This window comes from Felis catus, chromosome D1 (genome assembly GCF_018350175.1).
Source record: "Felis catus isolate Fca126 chromosome D1, F.catus_Fca126_mat1.0, whole genome shotgun sequence".
Taxonomy (NCBI): Eukaryota; Metazoa; Chordata; class Mammalia; order Carnivora; family Felidae; genus Felis; species Felis catus.
Genome location: NC_058377.1, coordinates 69,284,731 through 69,305,569, shown reverse-complemented (window position 1 = coordinate 69,305,569; position 20,839 = coordinate 69,284,731). Strand labels below are relative to the sequence as shown.

Genomic DNA, 20,839 nt, shown 5'->3' with positions numbered 1-20,839 from the left:
GCCTTCAAACACTTGGAGTCTGAGGGCCTAGTCTAGTGCATCGGGGGCCCTGCCCCCAGCTCTGTCAGGCTGCTTCACCCATGTTGTTTCCCTTGCCTTCTCGGTATCCAAGGGTATGGTCTCTGACTGATGACTAAAGTCTCACAAACTTGTAATTCCCCATCAGAGCACACAGTACTGTCTGTAAGTACACACAGATTTGTAAGATTTTTTTTTAAATACCCATGTCATTCAATGGGTTATAAATTCCTGAAGAACAGGGACCATGTTGCCTAATAACTAGTCTGGCACACAACAGCCATTTAATAAGTATTTGCTGAATGAATGACAATCCACATAATAGCCAACATATAGTAACTGCTTAGTATACATCTACTCGGTATTAAATGCTTCATACACATCCGTCTCATGTAATATTATAATAACTCCATGAGTAGGTGCCCTATCAGATCCCCTCTGACCAGAGAGGGAGGCAGGGGAGTTAGGTGATTTAAGGTTATACAACTGTCGGGGCACCTGGGTGGCTCAGTCAGTTGAGTGTCTGACTTTGGCTCAGGTCATGAACTTGCGGTCATGAGTTCGAGCCCCACATTGGGCTCTCTGCTGTTAGCACAGAGCCTGCTTTGGATCCTCTGTCCCCCTCCCTACGGCCCTCCCACACTTGCACTCTCTCTCTCTCAAAAAAAAAAAAAAAACCAAAAAACTTGATAGTTTGAAAAAAAATTAAGGTTAGACAACTGTCAACTAAGAAACCCAGATCTGATTTTGAAGACCTTTTTTTCTAATCATTAAGCGATGCTGCTCTAATGAATTGATACAATAATAGATTATCTACATTTATTGTTTCTGGGGAATAAAGATTTTTTTCAATATTGGTACCCACCTGCTTTCCTGGTCTTATTTCCTGCCTCTTCCTTCACAGACCAGACTCCAAGTATGCAGGCCTCTTATCCTGGAAACCTCTCTCCCTCTCTCCCCATGTCCAAAGAAATGCCATGTCCTGCCTGTGTTTACCTCCTGAACAGCTCTTGAATCATCCCGGTCTCCACCGCCACAGCCCAGGGGACCAGCCAAGCACCCAGACTCCCCTACCAGGAGCTACCGTGGCTCACACATTCCCAGGGGCACACAGCAGCCACAAAACCCCTGTAAGTAATATAAATCCGACAACAACACACTCTTGCTTAAAAACTCCGATGGCTGAGCAGACCCTGCTAGGTCTGGCTGCTCCCGTGGCTGTTCCTACCTGGCTGGCTCCCTGGGCTCCTCCCTCTCTCCACGCCAGCCACACCCCCCATTTCCAGTCCTTCCACTTGCCTGCACACCTGCAGCGCCCTTCTCCACCCTCTCCGCCTAGTCACCCGGCGGGTATGCCTCAATGGTTTCTTCCTCCGGGAAGCCTCCCTGACCAGGCAAATGCTCCTGTCATGTGCTCTTGTGGCACCACGTACCTCCCTCTGCCAGCCAGCAGCCACCGTTTGGTTTACATCCATTTTGTGACGGATCGCTTGAGGAACCCCTGCCTCTCTCAGGAGCCTCCAGGACGGCTGTCCCACCCCATCTAGGTCACATCCCAGCACCTAACGCTTACGTATGCACCCGCCGAAAAGCCCTTTGCTTGGAAAATCTGCAAAATGTCTGTTTATCCATCAAGGCAGCTTAAACCTCATCTTTTAACATCTCTGGGAATTCTCCCACCTCATTCCAACTACAGGTAACTGCTCAGGTAGTTACACTGCTCTGTATGTCCAGGTGTCTGTTTCTCAAGGGTACTGCAGTCGTGTAACGTACAAAGGTATTGTAACCGTCTCTTTCCCCTACCAGGCCAGGATTTACTGTCGGAAAGGGACTGTGCTATATTTGCGCTGTATTCTGGCAGCTAGTACAACCTCTCCATAGTTTAGCTGAACAAATGAAAATATTCTCAATGACCTTTGAGGTGAAGCATACAGATGTGAGCATTTTGTTTGTAAACAGAGGAGGAAACTGTTTAGAGACTTTAACTTACTCAAACCAAGATCATAAAGTAGAGTTGGGTCTTAAACCCCCGTTTTCAGACTCCAGGATCATGAAATAACCTGCAAAGTGTCTTTTCTATCATTTTAAGTCTTAATTTATGTGTGTCCTTAGCTCTGTGACCTCAGAGAGACCTAACATTCCTTATCCATAAAATGGGAATAAATATGACCTTATAGTTCTGCGGTGAGAATTTCATAATACGACATCTACAAAAGATTCAGCACTGTGCCTGGAACCTCTATGATTTACCTTACCTTCTCGCAAACTTTCTGGGAAAGAAAATGTCCTATTTGTTTTTTTGTTTGTTTGTTTGTTTTTAAAGTAGGCTCCAGGCCTGACGTCGGGCTTAAACTCACAACCCTGAGATCAAGAGTCAGATGCACTACCAACTGAACCAGCTAGGTACCCCCAATGTGTCCTATTTAGACTTGATGATTGAGATTCAAAAGGAGGAAAGAAAAAAATGTCCCTAGCAACGTGTATGTATGTCTGAATATACCTCCAAAGAGGACAAGAACGCTTGGCCTATGATTCAGCTACTGTCTTCCCCAGTCTGGATACTGTCACTAAGGCCTTCCCTTTACGGGTTCACCTCAATTTCTCCATCATCCTGATGAAATCAGAGTCTAGCTCACCAGCCAGTAAGGTCTGGGACTGATCTTGCCGACAGAGGCTTTGTATCCAATACCTGGTAAAATCCCTGCCACTGTGTCCAGCAGCTGCCAGCCTGGCCGTATTCCTACACCCTTCCTGGGAGGAAGAGCTCAGAAGTACTATTTCTCCTTTATTCATCAAGGAGAGGATGTGACTCTCATAATCCAGGCGTACTGGTTTAATTTCAGCTTTTCTAAATGCTAAAATATTATTTCTGGCAGACATTTATTGAGAGCTCCTAGTTCTTCGTAGCAAAAGGATTTATTTAGTGGTTTAATGATACATTTTGGAAATTAACATAATGTGGTGTGTTTTCTGAATATCTAAGCTGCTGGAAGTCACGTGTTCTGAAAGAGTATTACTAGTATTCATGAATTTGGTGGCCAACAGATGCTTTTAATTTCTTCTGGGCCTGATTTTTCCCAAGCTATGCTCTGTGAGGTAGGGTTATAGGCAATGAGGACATATTCCTTAACATGCTGGAACAGACCTTAGAACTGGTTTGTAACAACGCCTAAGGCTGCTTCCAAGAGAGGTGGGCTGGCCCATTCACTCAGAGAGTTTGGGTTAATTCGTGAGGCTATTCAATGTCCACCCCCAGGTGCCACACTCACCTTTTGCTCATCTGAGCACAAAAGTCACCTGTTCTTAAATAGCAACAGGAAGCACCTATACGACAGGTGCCTGCCGGCAGCCCAAACTGTGAACTGCTGAGTTTTCGCTGAAGACCATCAGGGAACACGATACTAGTAAATAACAGTTATTAAAGAACAGGCTTTCCAAACTCTCCCTCAGGTTGCTAGTTCCTCGCGGACACAGCTGAAAATCCACGGAGATTCCCTCTCCGGAATAAACGAAAATTACATGCCAAATGATCTGTCTGCCAATCGTATGCCCATCACGTGTCTGTGAACTCTTGAGGCTCTCTGTGGCTCACTTCGCCATCCCCTATAGTGGGTCTCAACACCTGGGAAGCTGTAAAAATGAAACAAAACCAGGATGCTGGGCCCCACCTCCAGGGATTCTGATTTTATTTATCTGAGATGGGGGCCAGGCCCCAGAATTTTTAAAAGCTTCCTGGCTGAATCTGATATGCGGAAGATTTTAATTTCTAAACTTTTATTTATTCAGTTCTTACATTTGGTGTGAAGAAGCTGGCTCCTACTGGCTTCTGAAAGTTGAATATTAAGGAAGTTCATGAACTGGACAACCATTGGTACTCTGAAACTGACCATGGAAATGGGCAAAAGCTAATAAATCAAGGGTTTGGGGGAAGGTTGGGGAACAGCTGCCTTCTTTTTTTTTTTTTTTTCCCTTAAAGTAGCACACCATTGACTGAGAACCCTCGTTTCAAAGGATCCAAAAACTCCTGGTAAACAACTTCTGCCCTAAGTATTCCAGTTTTTCATCCTAGAAACAGAGCAACAAAGCAGGCCTTCAGAGGGCTGAATATTTGACCACAATATTGTCTTGCTGCCCCCTTTTAGCACAACTGTTTCCAAGTTCTGTTTTGGCATTTTTCCTTCAGTTAAATCAAGGAATGCTAACTTTTTCAAAAATGAGCATTATGAAACCCATTGCCGCATATTTTATAGGCAGATTTTTGAGGACAACACTGTTCTTAACCTTCCCAAGTCTCCAAATGAAGCCCCCATGGGAAATTTGTTTTAAAGTTAAATCTGAGGGGACCCTCCCCCACTCCCCAGCACTGCCCAGGGGAACCAGAAACTTCTCCCATCGTGGACCCTGAGCACCACTGTTTTCACTTCCCCTTTTAGCTGCCCACGTTTTGACCATACTTTTCAGCCTATGGAGAATACTTCCTCTGCCCTCTTCCTGGTCATGACATTCTATTTTAATTTTCTATTTCTTGTGGTACTGAGGGTTTACGTTTTGCTGTCTTAAGGTATGTTATCTCTTTTAAAGCCTTGCAATCCTTCGTGAAATGAGTCAAGGTGTATTTGAAGGGCAAACCCATGGACTTTATAGTTTTTGCCTCATTTGAGATTTGCAGACAATGTTTCTAGGATTCGCACTTGGCTGACACTGGTATTACCCAGGGAACTATAAAAAATATTCATGCCTGGGTTCTATTCTCAGAGATCCTGATTTAACTGATCTAGGACGCAGCCTTGGTGTCAGGCTTTTACAAGTTTTTAAGTATTTTAAAAGTTCTCCACATCTTTCTAATGTGCAGCTGGAGTTTAGAATGTAGGGACCATAGTTTTTACTACCCATTTGAATTCTAGTTTTCCCAAGCTTCGAAAAGCTTAGCCCAGCTCTCTTCTATAGACCTGAGCCCATGCTTGCCCTGGATGCTGTGGATTCAAATGGTAATTAATCAACAGCCTGGTCACCTCCCCTGGCCCGGCCACCTTGCTGTCTTTCCCCACCAGCTGGGTCTGCCCCAAGAGGAAAGAGGCAAAACAGTTACCAATAAAATTGTGAAGTTTTCCAAAACACTGTTCATCATATATTTCTCTGGTAAGTGTTTGAGCTTGTGGATGAAGTTAATCATATATTCACACATCGGGGAGCGGTTTATCCGGTACACAAATCGGCCATTCTCAAACCTCGCATACTCCGTCTGTGAGGGAAAAAGGAGTTGAGCACTTTTACACTTCTGACTTCAAGACACATGAAAAAAGCTATTGCTGTCTGCAAAAGCATTTTTCCTTTTCAACATGAATCATCCGCTAGATGCTGTACTATTTCTGTAGTTTACTTAATTAAAAAAAAAATCCTATTTCCAAACTGAATGCCATACCCAGAAATCCAGGATTTTTATGGAAATTAAAAAAACAAAATGTGTACACAGAATAGCTTTAAAGAAGGGTTGTACAGGTCAGAAAGAAAAGAAAGCAAAGGCTGGAAAGAAATATAATCACCTACTTAGTGATTTTCTACCTGGAAATCTGGGAGAGCGGGCCCAGCCAATGACAATTCTTCAAAGAGCCCAGAGAAAATCCTCCTTCACTGTTATAAAGGCGTCACAGCCAACAACCAATGCAGCTCTCTACCTTGGGAAAAACTACTTTCCACTGATCATGAGCTCCTGACTGTGAGTTATTTATGTCTTTAATAAAAAAGGAAAGAAAAAAAAATACTGGTATTGAAGTTCCCACTGAAGCACTCAGAAATAAGAAACACACCCCTAGATAGCCTTGGATCAAAGAGAAATTAAAAAGGAAATTAAAACTATCTCAAGAATAATGAAAAAGAAAATCCTTTACATCAAAACTTATGGGACCCGATGAAGCTATACTTGGAGGACACTTAATGATGTAGCTTCATGAGTTCATCATTAAAGACGAAAAATTACAGAACTAAACCACATCTTCGATTAAAAAAAAAAACCCACAAAAGTAAACCCAAACCACAAAGAAACCAAAGAAAACCCAGAATAGGAAATGAATGAAGATAAAAGGTCAAATCTATGTTAACAGAAATAAGAAATGGAGACAGAATAGATTTTAAAAAACTGGTTCTTAAAAAGCCAAAATAAAATAAAGCCTTCACAAGGTTAAGGAAGAAAAGGGATGAAACCACAATGACAGTAGAGATTGGGAGATTTGTAAAAGGTTACTTCACATAACGCTAAGGCAAAAAGCCGTAGAGGAGAGGATGCTTTCCCAGCAAAACTTAAACTACTAATACTGAACCAAAAAATAGGAAACTCCAATAGCTCAATTACCGTGGAAATGCCTAGAAACTTGTTTAGCGATGAACCCCTGAAAAAGGCATAAAGACCACCTGGTGTGATGGCTGAGTTTTAAGGAACTCTTAAGGAACAACTGTTTTCATTGTTATGGAAACTACATCAGACCAGGTGTCCCAATTCTTTTTAGGAAATCGACGGACACGGACAGACTATAAAAAGGAAAGGTGATTATCACTTATGAGATGCAAAAATCTTAATGTAAAATAGCAAATGGAACACATCAGTGCGTCCAAAGTAGGACTTTGTTCAGGAATGCGGCGGTGGCTCAAACACAGGACATGCATTAACTCGTGATGTCCACGAATGGGAGAAAACTGATAGTAAGAGTTGCTGAACAGGCATTTGGCAAAATATTGCAGCTGTTACTAATAAAAACACTCAGTATGACAAGAATACAAAGAAAGCCCTTAAATATAAAGACCATTTATAAAATCCAACAGTAAGTATAACCCCTAAGTGGCCAAACACCAAGTCCATCTCTATGAGCAGCAGTAACTAACTATACAGGGATACTCACCATCCTATTTCAGGTGTGCTGGAGGTTTTAGAAAATGGAAAGAAAGCGAGAAAATAATAGTAACAGAAAAGTGGCATAAACATTGGAAAAGAAGAAGTAAAATAAAGCCGCTCTTTTTGCTGCTGCTATGACCACATACGTAGAAAATCCAAGAACCTAGGGGCAAAACCCAGTAGAGATAAATAAGGGAATATGGCAAGATGGCCAGATAGGACATATTTTGCTAAAACCAAGAACTTGTCTCTCTTCTGGTAATTAAAATCTAGAAACAGGAAATCGCATTAACAAATTAATATAAATTAACGTAGATGTAAAAACTACAAAATCTTATTAAGATAAGTAAATGGACCTGCAAATATGTTCTTCACTGGAAAGACTTAGTACTGGCAATGTATCAGTTTATCCCCACATGACATATAAAACCAGTACGATTATAATTACATTGCTCAAAAGGTTTTTGGCTTTCTTTACTTTTTTTTAAAGTGATCTAATTATTTGGAAGAGTAAGTGCTGGTTATTGGCCTACAAAATATATGGATAAGAAGAAAAGCAAGATCGACTTGCCTTAGCAGGTGTAAGAACGTACTATAAAGCCCGTGTAATCAAATCAACATGGTAGAGGGGGACAAGGAGAGATAAACAGGGTGGAATCAAAGAGACTCCAGGAATGGCTCCCAGGATACGCAGGACCTTAATAGGGGTAACATCTAAGATCTACTCAGTGGGAAAAGGATGAATCGTTTAATAAACGGGTTTTATTTTATCTTAAAAAAATCTTTTTTAATGTTTTTTTTTTCTTTTTATTTTTGAGACAAAGAAAGACAGAGCATGAGCAGGGGAGGGGCAGAGAGAGGGGGAGACACAGAATCTGAAGCAGGCTCCAGGTTCTGAGCTGTCAGCACAGAGCCCGACGCGGGTCTCAAACTCACAGAGTGTGAGATCATGACCTAAGCTGAAGTCGGCCGCTCAACTGACTGAGCCACCCGGGCGCCCCAATCAACAGTTTTGACACAAACGTCTGCGTATTTGGAAGACAACAGAAGCGGATGCCCATCTCATACCAAATGCGGAAATACATTCGAAATGGATTAAAAGCTTAATTACAAAACTCCACCAGCACTCACGCTACCTTCTTCATGAAAATTCCTGGGATTTCAGTCAAAGGCAACCTTTTCCTGCTCCCTGAACTTTATATACAGCTTTGGGTATGAGTTTGGAATCTGGGAAACAGAGTAACTTGTCTGGTTCATCTTGTCCGGGCAGATGGTCCATCTAGAGGTGAGCCCTGACAATTCGGCTATTCAGCAGGAATGCTGCAAACGAACATTCCACATTCCCAACCACTGACCAGTAATGGTGCTTCCTCTTGCTCGGAGGAGATGGGAGGTCATCTGGCCGTAGGCCTCCCAGACCTGTCTCATTATACGGTCGGTCACCTTCTCACCTCCCCTCTCCTTGGGCTTCCCAGACATGCGTTGGGCTGGTTCCCCTCCTCCTTCAGCCATTTTTGTCCTCTGCTCCTCTGCTGGTGTGTCCCTTCCACTCACCTCGGGGCTGGCTACTGCTCCCACGCCCTCCCTGCACCAAGCCCTCCATTCCCATAGCTTTAATTGTCCTTAATGCTTAGGGTTCCCAACTGGTATTCTCAGTCTTCCGAATTCCAGTCTTGCATCTAGAATCATCCCCTGACTACTTGCTTTTGAATACCTTACTTTCTAATCTCTGCTCATGGCAGCACGGCCCTTGCAACCACAAAATGTGTGACCTTTGGTTCTTCCTCCTCATTAGTATTTAATATCTGGTGAGTCTCTAAGTTCCATTCAAAAATGTTTTACTGGATTTCCACTGCTGCCATGTTCATGAAGCTCAGGACGCCTCAGCTGACATCGACCATCTAGTCAACTCCCTTCTATCCACTCTGGTCAGTGTAACCTCCTCAACACTATCCACAGCATGCCCCTCCTGTGCTCAGGAAGCCAAAGGCCGTGCAGCAGCCCAGATCCTCATCGTTCGGCCCAAAGTCTTCAAACCTCTCCTCCCGCCCAGGGCATCCTCTCTCTCCCGCCTCGGCACCAAGTCTGGCACAGTCAGGCTGGGCCCTGGGGCCTGCGAGCTCCAGGACCGTCATGACGGGTGGACCGGGTTAACGGGCAGAAGACGTCGGAAGATACAGCTTTACGTGGAATGTCAACCGCAAACATTCACACAAAGCAACCCACCCTGCTGAAAAGAACACACGTTTTTTGCAAGGGAGGGAGGTATGCAACAGGAAAACTATGAATAGGTATTTGACCCCAGTTTGCGCTGGAATCTGTCCGGAACAATGAAAGGAGTAGAAGGGGCAGAAGCACCCGCACCAGGCTTGAGGTGTCCGGGTTTTAGAAGGCAGGTGCTATTTACAACGCCCGGAAGTGCCCTCGGACCTAGGGGCGGGGCCTGTCTGTAGCAGCTTCCACACCAGGGCACCGAACACTGCTGGCCACACAAGGCAGGGCCCCTGCAGTCGGGGAGGGGGTGTCGTGGGGGCTTCTTCCACTTGCTTGCAAATCGCTATGTCTTTTTAGAAGTGACAGGGAAAAGAGGTGAGAGAGAAAGGGGGAGAAGGAGGAGACACCAGAAAAGTAAAACTCTCTGCCCCGGTGAAAGCTGAAAGGGAGGAAGCAGGGTGCCCCCGAATGAAGGCTCCGGTCTGTAGATGCCCACTTACCTCTACTTTTTCTACTACTTGCTTCCCAAAGGAGCACACTTTGGTGGAACAGGTGACTGTCATATTTTCAGAACTCTCATACTGACTGGTGACACCATAAAAGGCCCCAGCGTCATCCTGAATATTGCAGTTTAGGTCGGCCTGTTGGAAAGGAAACGGAGGTGGGGGTTATTTTCTCTTTACAGGAGTCACGGCAATGAACAGTGACGGGGGGGGGGGGGGGGGGGATGGGGGGATGGGGGGGGAAGATCTCCAATCCTTCTGGCCGAGCAGAGGGCGGGGGTGGGGGGCAGGGAGGTGGTGAGGTGATGCTGATCTAGAAACAAGTTCTGCAGCCCACTGGTCATTTTTTGAAGAGAACACTAACTCCAGCCATCTTCCTGTGAAATGACGACGGTACGCGCATCTATTCAGTTCGCTTTCTTGCGTCCAGTATAGAATAATACTCTATCCTTGTTATAAAGGATCCAGGAGGTCTCTGAAATATGTGCAGAAAGCAGTGTATGCCTTGGGTTCACATTCACTGATCTGGAGACAGATTTAAAAGAACAGGAGATCTGCAGCTGGCTAGCCACTTGTTATACGTACAAAAACAGAACCTTCATTACAAATGACAGCATCCAGGAGGGAAATGGTTCCTGTTGAAGACTGGCTTGCAAAGATGCCAAGTCATTGGTAATTCCCACTCATTTCAGGTATCGTAGGATTACCTACTGTGTGAGGTTTATGCCAGACACTATACAGGACCACAAGTGAGAGGTATGTCTTCAAAGAGCTGCAAGGGACATAGAAATACTACCACGTCAAAGATGCTCAGAGTTCAGCCAAGGGAAGGCATTACTTTCAACCAGGGGTATTACTTACGGGGTGGTTACGAAGTGAACACGCAGAGATGGGTTGAGGGGACAGTGGGGGTAGAAGCAGCCTAGGGCACCTCTTTCCAGCTGCAGTGTTAAGGACTGAGGCCACCAGGAGCAGTGAGTTTGGAAAAACGCAATCAGGACCCAGGCCATGGAGGGCTAAAAAAAGGGGTGTGGATTGCATGCTGCAGGAAATGGGGACCCTTTGAAAGCTCTGGCACAAGAAGGTGCTGTGAACCGAGCTGTGTTTCAGGGATCAACGTCTCAGTGCGGTCTGGTGTCCACTGTGGAGGGAGGCTGCGAGGCCGCTGCAGTGGCCGGACCACTGATTGACGGCTCCCTCCCCTCCGGTACCTTGTGATCTGCTATGGCACACCAGGCACTGGGTGGGGAGCTGGGGATCAGAGTAAGCACGAGCTGGGCCAGTCCCTGCTGCCACGGGCTCACAGTTTAGTAGGGAGGACATCACCCTAGGGATGAGCACTCCTGAAAGAGGCATCGAGGGCCATGAGAACCAACTTTGGGGTCAGGGAAGCTTCTGAGGATGATGCAGCCCAGATCCAAAGACGGTAGGAGAGCTGACGTAGGCGGGTGAATGTGTCCTGAGGGAGTGTGGACAAGGTGCACAGAACCAGAAACAAGGCCACGAAAAGGCTGGGATGAGAGAGGGTGGCAGGAGAGGCAGGAGGGTTTAGGTCTTAGATCCTAAAACCAAGGGATGCAGGAGTTGTAAGTGCCCAGGACGGGCACAGTGACAAGTTATGGCTGGATCTGAGTTCCTAAAAGCCACCCCGAACACAGCATGGAGACGACTCTGGAAAAGTGAGAGCACAGGCAGAGACAGGTCAGAAAACTGTCAAAGTGGTCCGGACGAGGGACGGTATCTGCACCACTGTGGGGGCTAGAGAGAGGCAGGTGGACCGGACTCATCAACGAGACCACAGTTTGTGAGGTCCGGCACATTCCGACCAGCTGATTCTCAAACCCTGACAGGCAGTAACCACTAGGAAGACCTGAGTCATCCTACGTATATTTTTAATGGGGATCTGCATTTGAATTGAATATCAAGACAGTGTCCCTTTCCTTGGGCAAAACTGCAGATTTCCTGGCCTCAAATAAAAAGAACCGTAATATGCTTTAAATTCCCCCTTTTTTCTGACATGCCAAGAAATTCAAAGCTAAATTCAGGGACAGTAATTACCTGTCCCAGGTATTCCTAATAGCAACTAACAACCAGCGTATAGCTCCTTTTACTGGATTCCAATCTGCTTTAACTTGTACTTGTCCAGGTTTGTATTACCCATAAATTTAGTAACACTCCCTCCCATTCTGCCATTTGCAATTATATGGTGCCCAGAGTGTAAATAAATAAAAATACCCAAGTGTACATTTTCAGGTTTTTTGCAGGTTTGACGCTGGACTCCGCGAAAAGAGCTGGTTAGCAAGAAACGATGATGTCTGACGCTGACTGACATCTATGCCCCAGCTCTCTGGGGCTACTGAGCTCCAGCCTCCAGAGGAGAACGTTACCAACGAGTCTCAGGCATGCGGGAGCCCAGAATTATATCTAGCTTTCTACCTGCCATGTGGCGTGCACGTGGGCCCGCAGGAACCACTGCCTTGTTCTGCCACCAGCTGAGGACATGAGGCTCTGAGAAGTGGCTCAGGTATGTTTCAGTGGTGGGATTTATGCTCTCACAGTCATGGTATAGTTTGTGCCAACAGGTTTTAGTATTTTTCTGAAAAAAGTAAAAACATATATGTGGTAAGTAAAAAAAAAGAAAAAGAAAAAAAAAAAAGAAAGAAAATAAATCAAACTGGAAAAAGAGTGTACATTTTATTTCTACCCCTGAACTTGCCAATCTCTCTACTGGTGATCAGTGTTTTCCAAGCGTCTTTTTTGGAGAGAGTTAGCACTTAGATAAGCAAGCACACACCTCCCCTCTTTTTTGCACAAAGAGTGGCACTCTTCAAACCTTGCTTTAAAAAATATATATATATTGGGGCGCCTGGGTGGCGCAGTCGGTTGAGCGTCCGACTTCAGCCAGGTCACGATCTCGCAGTCCGGGAGTTCGAGCCCCGCGTCGGGCTCTGGGTTGATGGCTCAGAGCCTGGAGCCTGTTTCCAATTCTGTGTCTCCCTCTCTCTCTGCCCCTCCCCCGTTCATGCTCTGTCTCTCTCTGTCCCAAAAATAAATAAACGTTGAAAAAAAAAATTAAAAAAAATATATATATATATAGTTGGGATGCCTGGGTGGCTGAGTTGGCTAAGTGTTCGACTCTTGACTTCGGCTCAGGTCGTGATCTCACAGTTCATGAGTTCCAGCCCCATGTCAGGCTCGGTGCTGACAGTGTGGAGCCTCCTTGGGATTCTCTCTCCCTCTCTCTCTGCCCCATCTCCGCGCTCTCTCTCCCAAAATAAATAAACTTTAAAAACTAAACACACAAAAAATACACAGCTACATCTTAGAACTCATACAGTACTGATACGGAAATAATCAGTTTTAAAAAGACTAGCCATTTAAAAACGTGAGCAGCCTCACATTTTGGTAACTGCATACTATTCCATTACCCAGGCACAGCATAATAATTACTGTGTGCTCTACTGATGAATAGTTTGTTGCTTTGCAACATGGATACAATAATGAGTCTACGTGCAGCAGGAAAGGTACATTAGAAATTACTTTTCATTTCCTTTCCTTCCATTTAAAAAATTTTCCAGCACTGAAAGAGTTTCAATGGGCTATAAATAAACTGATAGTATTTGAGTTACAAAGAAACTCATTGTTTTTGACACAATCGGGTTGTTTTGAAAGACGGGTGAACAGTCAAAGGCAGTCTGGTGTGAGGAGCGAAGTATAGGGAAGAAGGTGGTCAACGAACAGTTAAAAGCAGTCTGATGTGACGAGTGGAGAGAAGTATAGGAAGGAGGTGGTTAACGGCACAGGCAACCGGGTGGGTTACTTTATTTAAAAAAAATTTTTTTTTAATGTTTGTTTGTTTGTTTATTTATTTATTTAAAAAAAATTTTTTTAACGTTTATTTATTTTTGAGACAGAGAGAGACAGAGCATGAACAGGGGAGGGTCAGAGAGAGGGAGACACAGAATCCGAAACAGGCTCCAGGCTCCGAGCTGTCAGCACAGAGCCCGACGCGGGGCTCGAACTCACGGACTGCGAGATCATGACCTGAGCCGAAGTCGGCCGCTCAACCGACTGAGCCACCCACGCGCCCCAAATGTTTATTTATTTTTGAGAGAGAGAGAGAGAGAGAGAGAGAGAGTGAGCGAGCAGGGGACACAGAATCCGAAGCATGCTCCAGGCCCCAAGCTGTCAGTCCAGAGCCTGACACAGGGCTCGAACTCACAAATCACGAGATCATGACCTGAGCCGAAGTCAGAAGCTTAACTGACTGAGCCACCCAGGCACCCTGGGTTACTTCTTTTAAACTACCAACCTCTACTTATGTCAGTGATACGACCAGGAGGGAGGTGTCTTCAGAACTGCACCTCAGCTCCCTAGGCACAAGGCTTTGTTTTCTGCCCTTTTTTTTTTTTAAAAAAAATGCTCCATTTTTTACTTTATTCACTTCACTGGCATTGATGATGCAAACTAACTCAGACGTTTAAAATCTAAAGCAAGCATAGAAACAAACGCACAAAATAATCTGTCTATATATATAATTTAAAAATGTTTGGAATGGTATCTGCCACAATGTGATGTTAGCAAAACTGCTGGAAATGTCCACAGCCTCCCGTGTCTCCCAGAGATGCCCCCATCTCTCAGAGTTTCTGCGCGTAAAGTCATGCTGGTGAAAGAAAGCAGCCGTCCCGGGCAGCGGCGCGCTGCGTGGACCTCAGCAGACTGGATTTTTTTTTTTTTTTTTAACGTTTATTTATTTTTGGTACAGAGAGAGACAGAGCATGAACGGGGGAGGGGCAGAGAGAGAGGGAGACACAGAATCGGAAACAGGCTCCAGGCTCCGAGCCATCAGCCCAGAGCCTGACGCGGGGCTCGAACTCACGGACCGCGAGATCGTGACCTGGCTGAAGTCGGACGCTTAACCGACTGCGCCACCCAGGCGCCCCGACTGGATTCATTTTTAAGAGCCTCTTTTCTTTATTGGACAAAATTATTTTCAGTGAGACTCAGCACTCTGTTTCACGGTTTTAAATTTTAACTGCAACAACTCCCAAAGTAGTAAGAGAGTGACAGAACTCAAGTGACTCCAGTTCTGTTTTGCCGTCTGCATAATGACTGTGCTATCAGGGTGCCTTTCTGGGTCTATGGTTTAGCCACGGGGACTGCAGCCCAAACGACTCCAAACTGTCAAGAACTTACGCCTACGAACGGACACAGGCCGAGTCCACATGTGTTACTAAAGAGTAAGTCACACGACGGCCACGCAATAGAAGAGTGCTAATTTGAAGCATATATATGTGTGCGTAGATGGAATAAAAACACTAACTTCACCAATCGTTTAGGACTTAGGTCAACAAAATATTTTTTTCTCTTTAGAAGTATTTTGTCAACGGCATTGTTCAGAACCGTGGGCACATGGTGACCATAAACATGACAACGATTTTTAGGTGGTTTTACCATTAAACGTCTCTACCACCACGGACGTCCTTACTGCCTTGCACCTGGGCAGACCATCCTTACCATCCCACCTTCGGTTCACCACTGTCCCTTCGAAGTCCCCAAATAATTTTAATGAGTTTTCCTTGGTGATGGAGGATCTATGGTTTTAATGACAGGAAGTATCAAAAATGAAGCTATTAAAATATACACATTACGAAAACCTGCTCAGAAATTAGCTCAACAAATTAGGAGTTCTAAACTTGTGGAAGTTTGTTTGTTTGTTTGTTTATTTATTATATAAAACTAAAGTCTGACGTACATTCAGAGCGACGCACAGATCACAAGTTTACAGTCCGTTGATTTTCATAAAGTGAACACACGCATGCAGCCAGCACCCCGATGAAGAAACCAGAAACCCTCCCGTTCATGCTGTCTTCGAGTACAATCACCCCTTTACCTCATAGGGGTGATCTTGAGGGGAAAACACTGTCCGTTAGTTCTGTCTGGTGTTTTGAACTTTAAATAAATGGAATCACAGATTGACTCCTTTGTGCTCAGTTTCATATGCTCAGCCTTAGCGGGGAGATTCACTCATGCTGTTGTGGGCAGTTCATTCACCTGCTACTTGCTAGACGATTCCACCGAATGAAAAATACCACGATCTAGGCATTCTACCACTGCCGGGCCCTGGCAATGTTTCCAAATCAGAGAGCGACTCTGAACACCCCTGCACACGCTTTTGATGAACACGTGTATGCATTTCTGTTGGGTGTTCCCAGGAGTGGAACTGCTGGGTCACGAGGACTGTGCACATTTTAGCTTTCATTTAGATAACAGGGACAGATGGTTTTGGAATGATCTTGCTTCTCTCACAGTTGAGAAAACTTTAATTATCAGTATACATTTATCAGGTTAGTCTTTAAAAGGCTTCTCGACTAACAGTAAATAACCAATTTGCTATTACAACTCTCCGCAATTACTCTCGAACGGTGGGAAATAATCACGGAGCCATCCCACCACATCAACAGCTGTACTTTGGGAATTTTCTAGGAGGAGGTATTGATGGGAGAGATAATCGTCTGTCAGCTGAGGATGTTCCGATTATCCCAGAAAGAAATGCATTCACTGAGCTCCCATGGAGCAAAGGTAGTATCAAAGAAAGAATGCTAGTATTGAATCAACAACAAAGGAGGCAAACTCTGTGATTTGAGTCTGAGATTCACATGTAGTTCATCACCCCCCACCCCCCTACCTGTTTCTCCCAACTGAAAACTCAGGGCAAACCTGTTTCAGACAGTTCTTTTTTGTTGTTGTTGTTGTTTTTTTTAATTTTTGTTCTTTTTTTAACCTTTATTTTTGAGACAGAGAGAGACAGAGCATGAACGGGGGAGGGTCAGAGAGAGGGAGACACAGAATCCGAAACAGGCTTCAGGCTCTGAGCCGTCAGCACAGAGCCCGACGCGGGGCTCGAACTCACGGACCGTGAGATCATGACCTGAGCCGAAGTCAGACCCTTAACCAACTGAGCCACCCAGGCGCCCCCTGTTTCAGACAGTTCTGAAGGCAAGAAAATAAGAAAGAATGTGCTGGTATCAGATACAAACTATTTCTGCCTCATCAGCTTTATCTGACTGCACGATATTTTCTAAAAGCAAATTAATATAAAAATCCAAGAAATAGCTAAAATCCAGCAAACTTGTCTTCCCAACAAATCCCAAATTCAAACCATATCCCATCCTTTCCTTTGGGGACAAGCCAACCTAAAATGGTCTGGGCTGGGCTCTGAAGTGCTAAACACACACACACAGGCAGATGTGGCTGTGGAGGGGGGGATGTCCAGGCAAACGGGCCCTTTTAAGGAATCTTTGCCCATTTTGCCTTAGAACAGAGACCCCATATATGAACTAGGCTTGGAGGCCAAATGCAGGAATCCTTTCTATGGTATCCTGACCTGTGCTGCCTTTGGGCTAAATATCTTTAGATAAAGGAAAATCATTGCTTTAAGAAAAAACTACATGCAGGGTAGACTTCATTGTTAGACAGTTCTTTTTCCTATTGTATTAGTTATCTATTGCTGCTTTAACAAATGAGTAAATTGAGTGCCTTAAAACAACATAAATATACAATCTCAAACTTCTGCAGGTGAGACTTCGACGCTGGTCTCCCCGGGTCTATGAGGGTCCTGGCTGAGCTGTATTCCTCTCCCGAGGCCCTGGGGAGGGATTGGTTTTCCTTGCTTCTTCCAGCATCTGGAGGCCACTCACATTCCTTATCTGAGCCCCTCTCCCCATGTTCAAAGCCTGCAACAACAGGCTGGGCCCTTCTCCCGCTGCCTACTTTCATCTCTCCTGGGTCCCCCTCCTCTTCTGCTTTTAAGGAACCTGGTGACTACTCTGGGCCCACTCAGATAATCCAAGATCCTCGCCCTAGCTGCTGATAAGCAACCTCGATTCCCCTTTCTGTGCGATGTAACATATTCACAGATACGATGGCTACGGACTTGGGATGTGACTCTGCCTACCACACCCCTCAATTTGCAGTTTGTGTCCCTGCAACTCCCCCCCAGTGCTCTGCCTTCTGGAATCACACAGACCCAAGGATACCTCTGTTAGACAATTCTGCAGTTTTCATTCATTTCCCCCCTACTCTTACCTGTCTTCTTCTTCTTCTCACCCACAAGGCTCTTCAGGTCCCATCTGTTTCCCCGGATTCAAGTCCTACATTTATTTTTATCAAACCCCAACTTGATTTCAGGCCCCCCTTCCATCCATTACAGATGTCTGTGAATTCTGACTTTTCACCTATCCTTATTTCATTCCAGACGTCTGCCCAACAGCATGGACAGCAGTCGTTTCTTTCAGTCTCATTCTCCATTTTTAACCACAAAGAAAGACCTGCTTCCCGAAGCCGCCACAGTGGTAGGAAGAGACGGCACATGAAACAAAATGGCAGCCGTTAAAAACGCTGACAACTGTTCCTAGTAACTCAGTGATCGAAAATGCACTCAGGACAGATACAGACGGAGCCTTGCGTCATATCCACAGAGACGTAACCGCGTAAAGATGGTTGTTCGTAATCAATAACCAAGACAGAAAACAGTGCCCCCAGAGCCAGTCTGAGCCCCCATCTATAAGGATCAGGTGCACAGTACAGACACACGATGGCTTTTTCCTAAGAGAAAAAGCAGCACTTTTTCTGATCTGTGAGTTTATGACGAGTCTTAAGTTTTGGATATAACTGTTCGCACAGGCACAAAATTACCGTCTTTCCCACAAAGAGTTAATTAGAGAGGTTACAGAATTCTTTCTGCAAACAAAACAAAAAAGCAATCATTAATAAAGGCGTGTTGAATCAATTAAAGACTTCAGAGTCCACTGGTGGGCAAGTCCTGGGAAATGATACAAGGTCAAGGTGGAAGCAAGTTATAACGCCACACAGAGAGAGCTGACTGCATCAGACAGCAAAGAAACAATAACAAAAAAAGGAAACATCAAATTTTCCCTAATCCTTCTCTAAATCATCCTTGTCTTACACTCATTATAAATGCAGCGGAAACGTTTCAGTCACCAGGCAAGACTCTAGATTAGTTTCTCCTCTGTTACTTCTCATTTAGTTAGCCCATTTATTCATGTGTCTGTTCCGCTGTTTAGTTTCATGTTTTTGAAATTTGAAGTATAAAAGCAATATACTTCAGGGGCGCCTGGGTGGCTCAGTTGGTTAAGCGTCCGACTCTTGATTTCAGCTCAGGTCATGATCTCAATGGTTTGTGAGATTGAGCCCTGCAGCCTGCTGGGGAGTCTCTTCTCTCTCCGCCCCTCTCACCCCTCGGAAATAAATAAACATTAAAATAAAAAAAAGGAATATACTTCAAAGAATGATCCTTCCCATTCTAGGGGTGAGGAAAAATGAGGCCTCGCCCTGGTAAGTAGGATCCAGAGCTCCCAGAGGGGAGGGTCGGGCCAGGGGGCCCTCAGTGCACAACTCCAGGGCTCTGAAAACCTGGCTCCAGGTGGCTGAAGGACCAGGGCGTGAGCACTACAGCTGCTGAGCAAAGAATGGAAACGCACAGCTCACGCAGGAGCCGCGCTGGGCTGGTGACAAACTCTGCCGTGAGCTTCTAGAAGGTAAAAGCCTGCCGGCACTGAGGGGAAGCAGATAACCCCACAGGCAGGGGACAGAGCAGGGGCACCGGGTCAGGAAAGGAGGAGGCAGCTGGACACTCCCTTCCACCCGGAGGGCTTGCAAGGGCTGAGTGGGAATTACTTGGTTGCAAAGATGAAAACATCAAGAGGACTGTCCCTGACAAGAGACAGTCTAATAGGCACTGATGGAGGCAAGGAGACGCTGGCATTTTCAAACCACCACTTTGAACCTCTCCTCTTCATCCTCTCTGAGCAATGATCAAAGGACCAAGATTTCAAATTGTGAAGCAATTTTTTCCAATGGCAGCATCTGCTCCTTGGCAGGCGGCACTGGGAGCTGGGCCTGGTTGTGGGCGGCCGTCCAGGCCTGCCACATGGCCAGGCTCCGCCGGGCAGGGCACCGCGTAGGCCTGCAGCTGCTCCCGCAGGCGCCAAAGGACAATCACTCCGCACTGGGCAACAAGGCGGCGAGCAGGGAGGGGGGGTGGGGCAGAAGGAGCCCAGGAGGCAGTGCTGATGGGGGGCGGGGGGAGGCTCTGAGGATGCAGGCTGCTCCCACACCCTCCCCCCTGACTCATTTGCATACGCCCAGACCCCTGAAGCCAGCCCCACTGGCATCAGAGGACTGCGGTGGGGGCATTTCACCGGGATGACCATGGGACAACTCCCGCATGGCAACCTGCACTGGGGGAGAGCGAGGGAGCTGCTCCTAGGGAAGCGAGTCTTTGAGCGTGTTCACTTGGGACCATGGTGCCCTTGCCCAAACAACGGGACAGCAGCTGTAGGGCTCCTGCCACAGCTGTTTTAAATAAGAATAATAGGAATAAACTCAGCCTCGCTCTTCAAGTTACTTTCCACTAATTATGGCATATATTTACATCTACAAAATAGAAGATTTAAAAAAAAAAAACTCCACCAAGAGCCCCTTTATTGTGCAGATCGGGCACCCCTATTTGAATTTCATAAACATTTAGTACTTCAAAGAATCTTAAAAGCTTGCTTTAATTACAATATGCACCGCTTGAAAGGCTGACTGTTTGCATTGCAAATTCCTACAAATACCGGCATTCATTTAAAAAATGTCAATTAATATCACCCACAGGACTTCAGGTAACTGCCACTGGTGACTTCACACAGTAGCTGGGATGAAAGAGCCAAGGTCTCAGCCCCAAGCACAAAGCAGCTGCACAGGCCAGTTCTTTCCAATGGAGGCAGCTAATGAGTACTGGGCTCCCAGCTGAGCCGGCCCGTCACGCAGCACATTCATCAGGTGTGTGAACACTGGCCCGAGACCACCCTTTCCAAATCGCGAAACGGGACCTTTTTTCTGGTTGAGAGTTTTTGTGCAAGAAAAGTCCTACACAGAATGACAACAAATCAATTAACAAGCGCAGAGTTGCCAAATAAAATACAGGACACCTCGATCCATTGGATGTTTAGGTAAACAACAAACTTTCTTAATTATGTGTGTTTCCCAAGGATCGCGTGGGAAGTTGTGTGCACTAAAAACGTGTATGTTGTTTATCTGAAATTCAAATGTAACTGAGTGGCCTGTATTTTCGTTTGCTAAAATCTGGCAACTCTACTAACAAGTCATGTTAACAAAAAGAACAAAGATTGGGACTTACCCTCAAAGACGT

The 20,839-nt window shown here is 45.5% G+C and overlaps 1 protein-coding gene across 12 annotated transcripts in view; it reads right to left on the bottom strand.

Moving 5' to 3' along the window:
• Positions 1–20,839, bottom strand: part of TEAD1 (TEA domain transcription factor 1) — a 271,267-nt gene that overhangs the window by 8,620 nt on the left and 241,808 nt on the right. For 11 of the 12 annotated variants that reach the window (XM_011286720.4, XM_045038972.1, XM_023239574.2 and 8 more), the window contains 2 exons: positions 9,619–9,759; positions 5,108–5,260 (listed from right to left, as the gene is read on the bottom strand). In XM_011286720.4, coding sequence (XP_011285022.1) covers positions 5,108–5,260; positions 9,619–9,759 — 294 coding nt within the window. Of the gene's footprint in view, positions 1–2,918; positions 3,649–5,107; positions 5,261–9,618; positions 9,760–20,839 lie in introns of those variants that run through there. The other variant, XM_045038970.1, reaches the window with a different exon arrangement.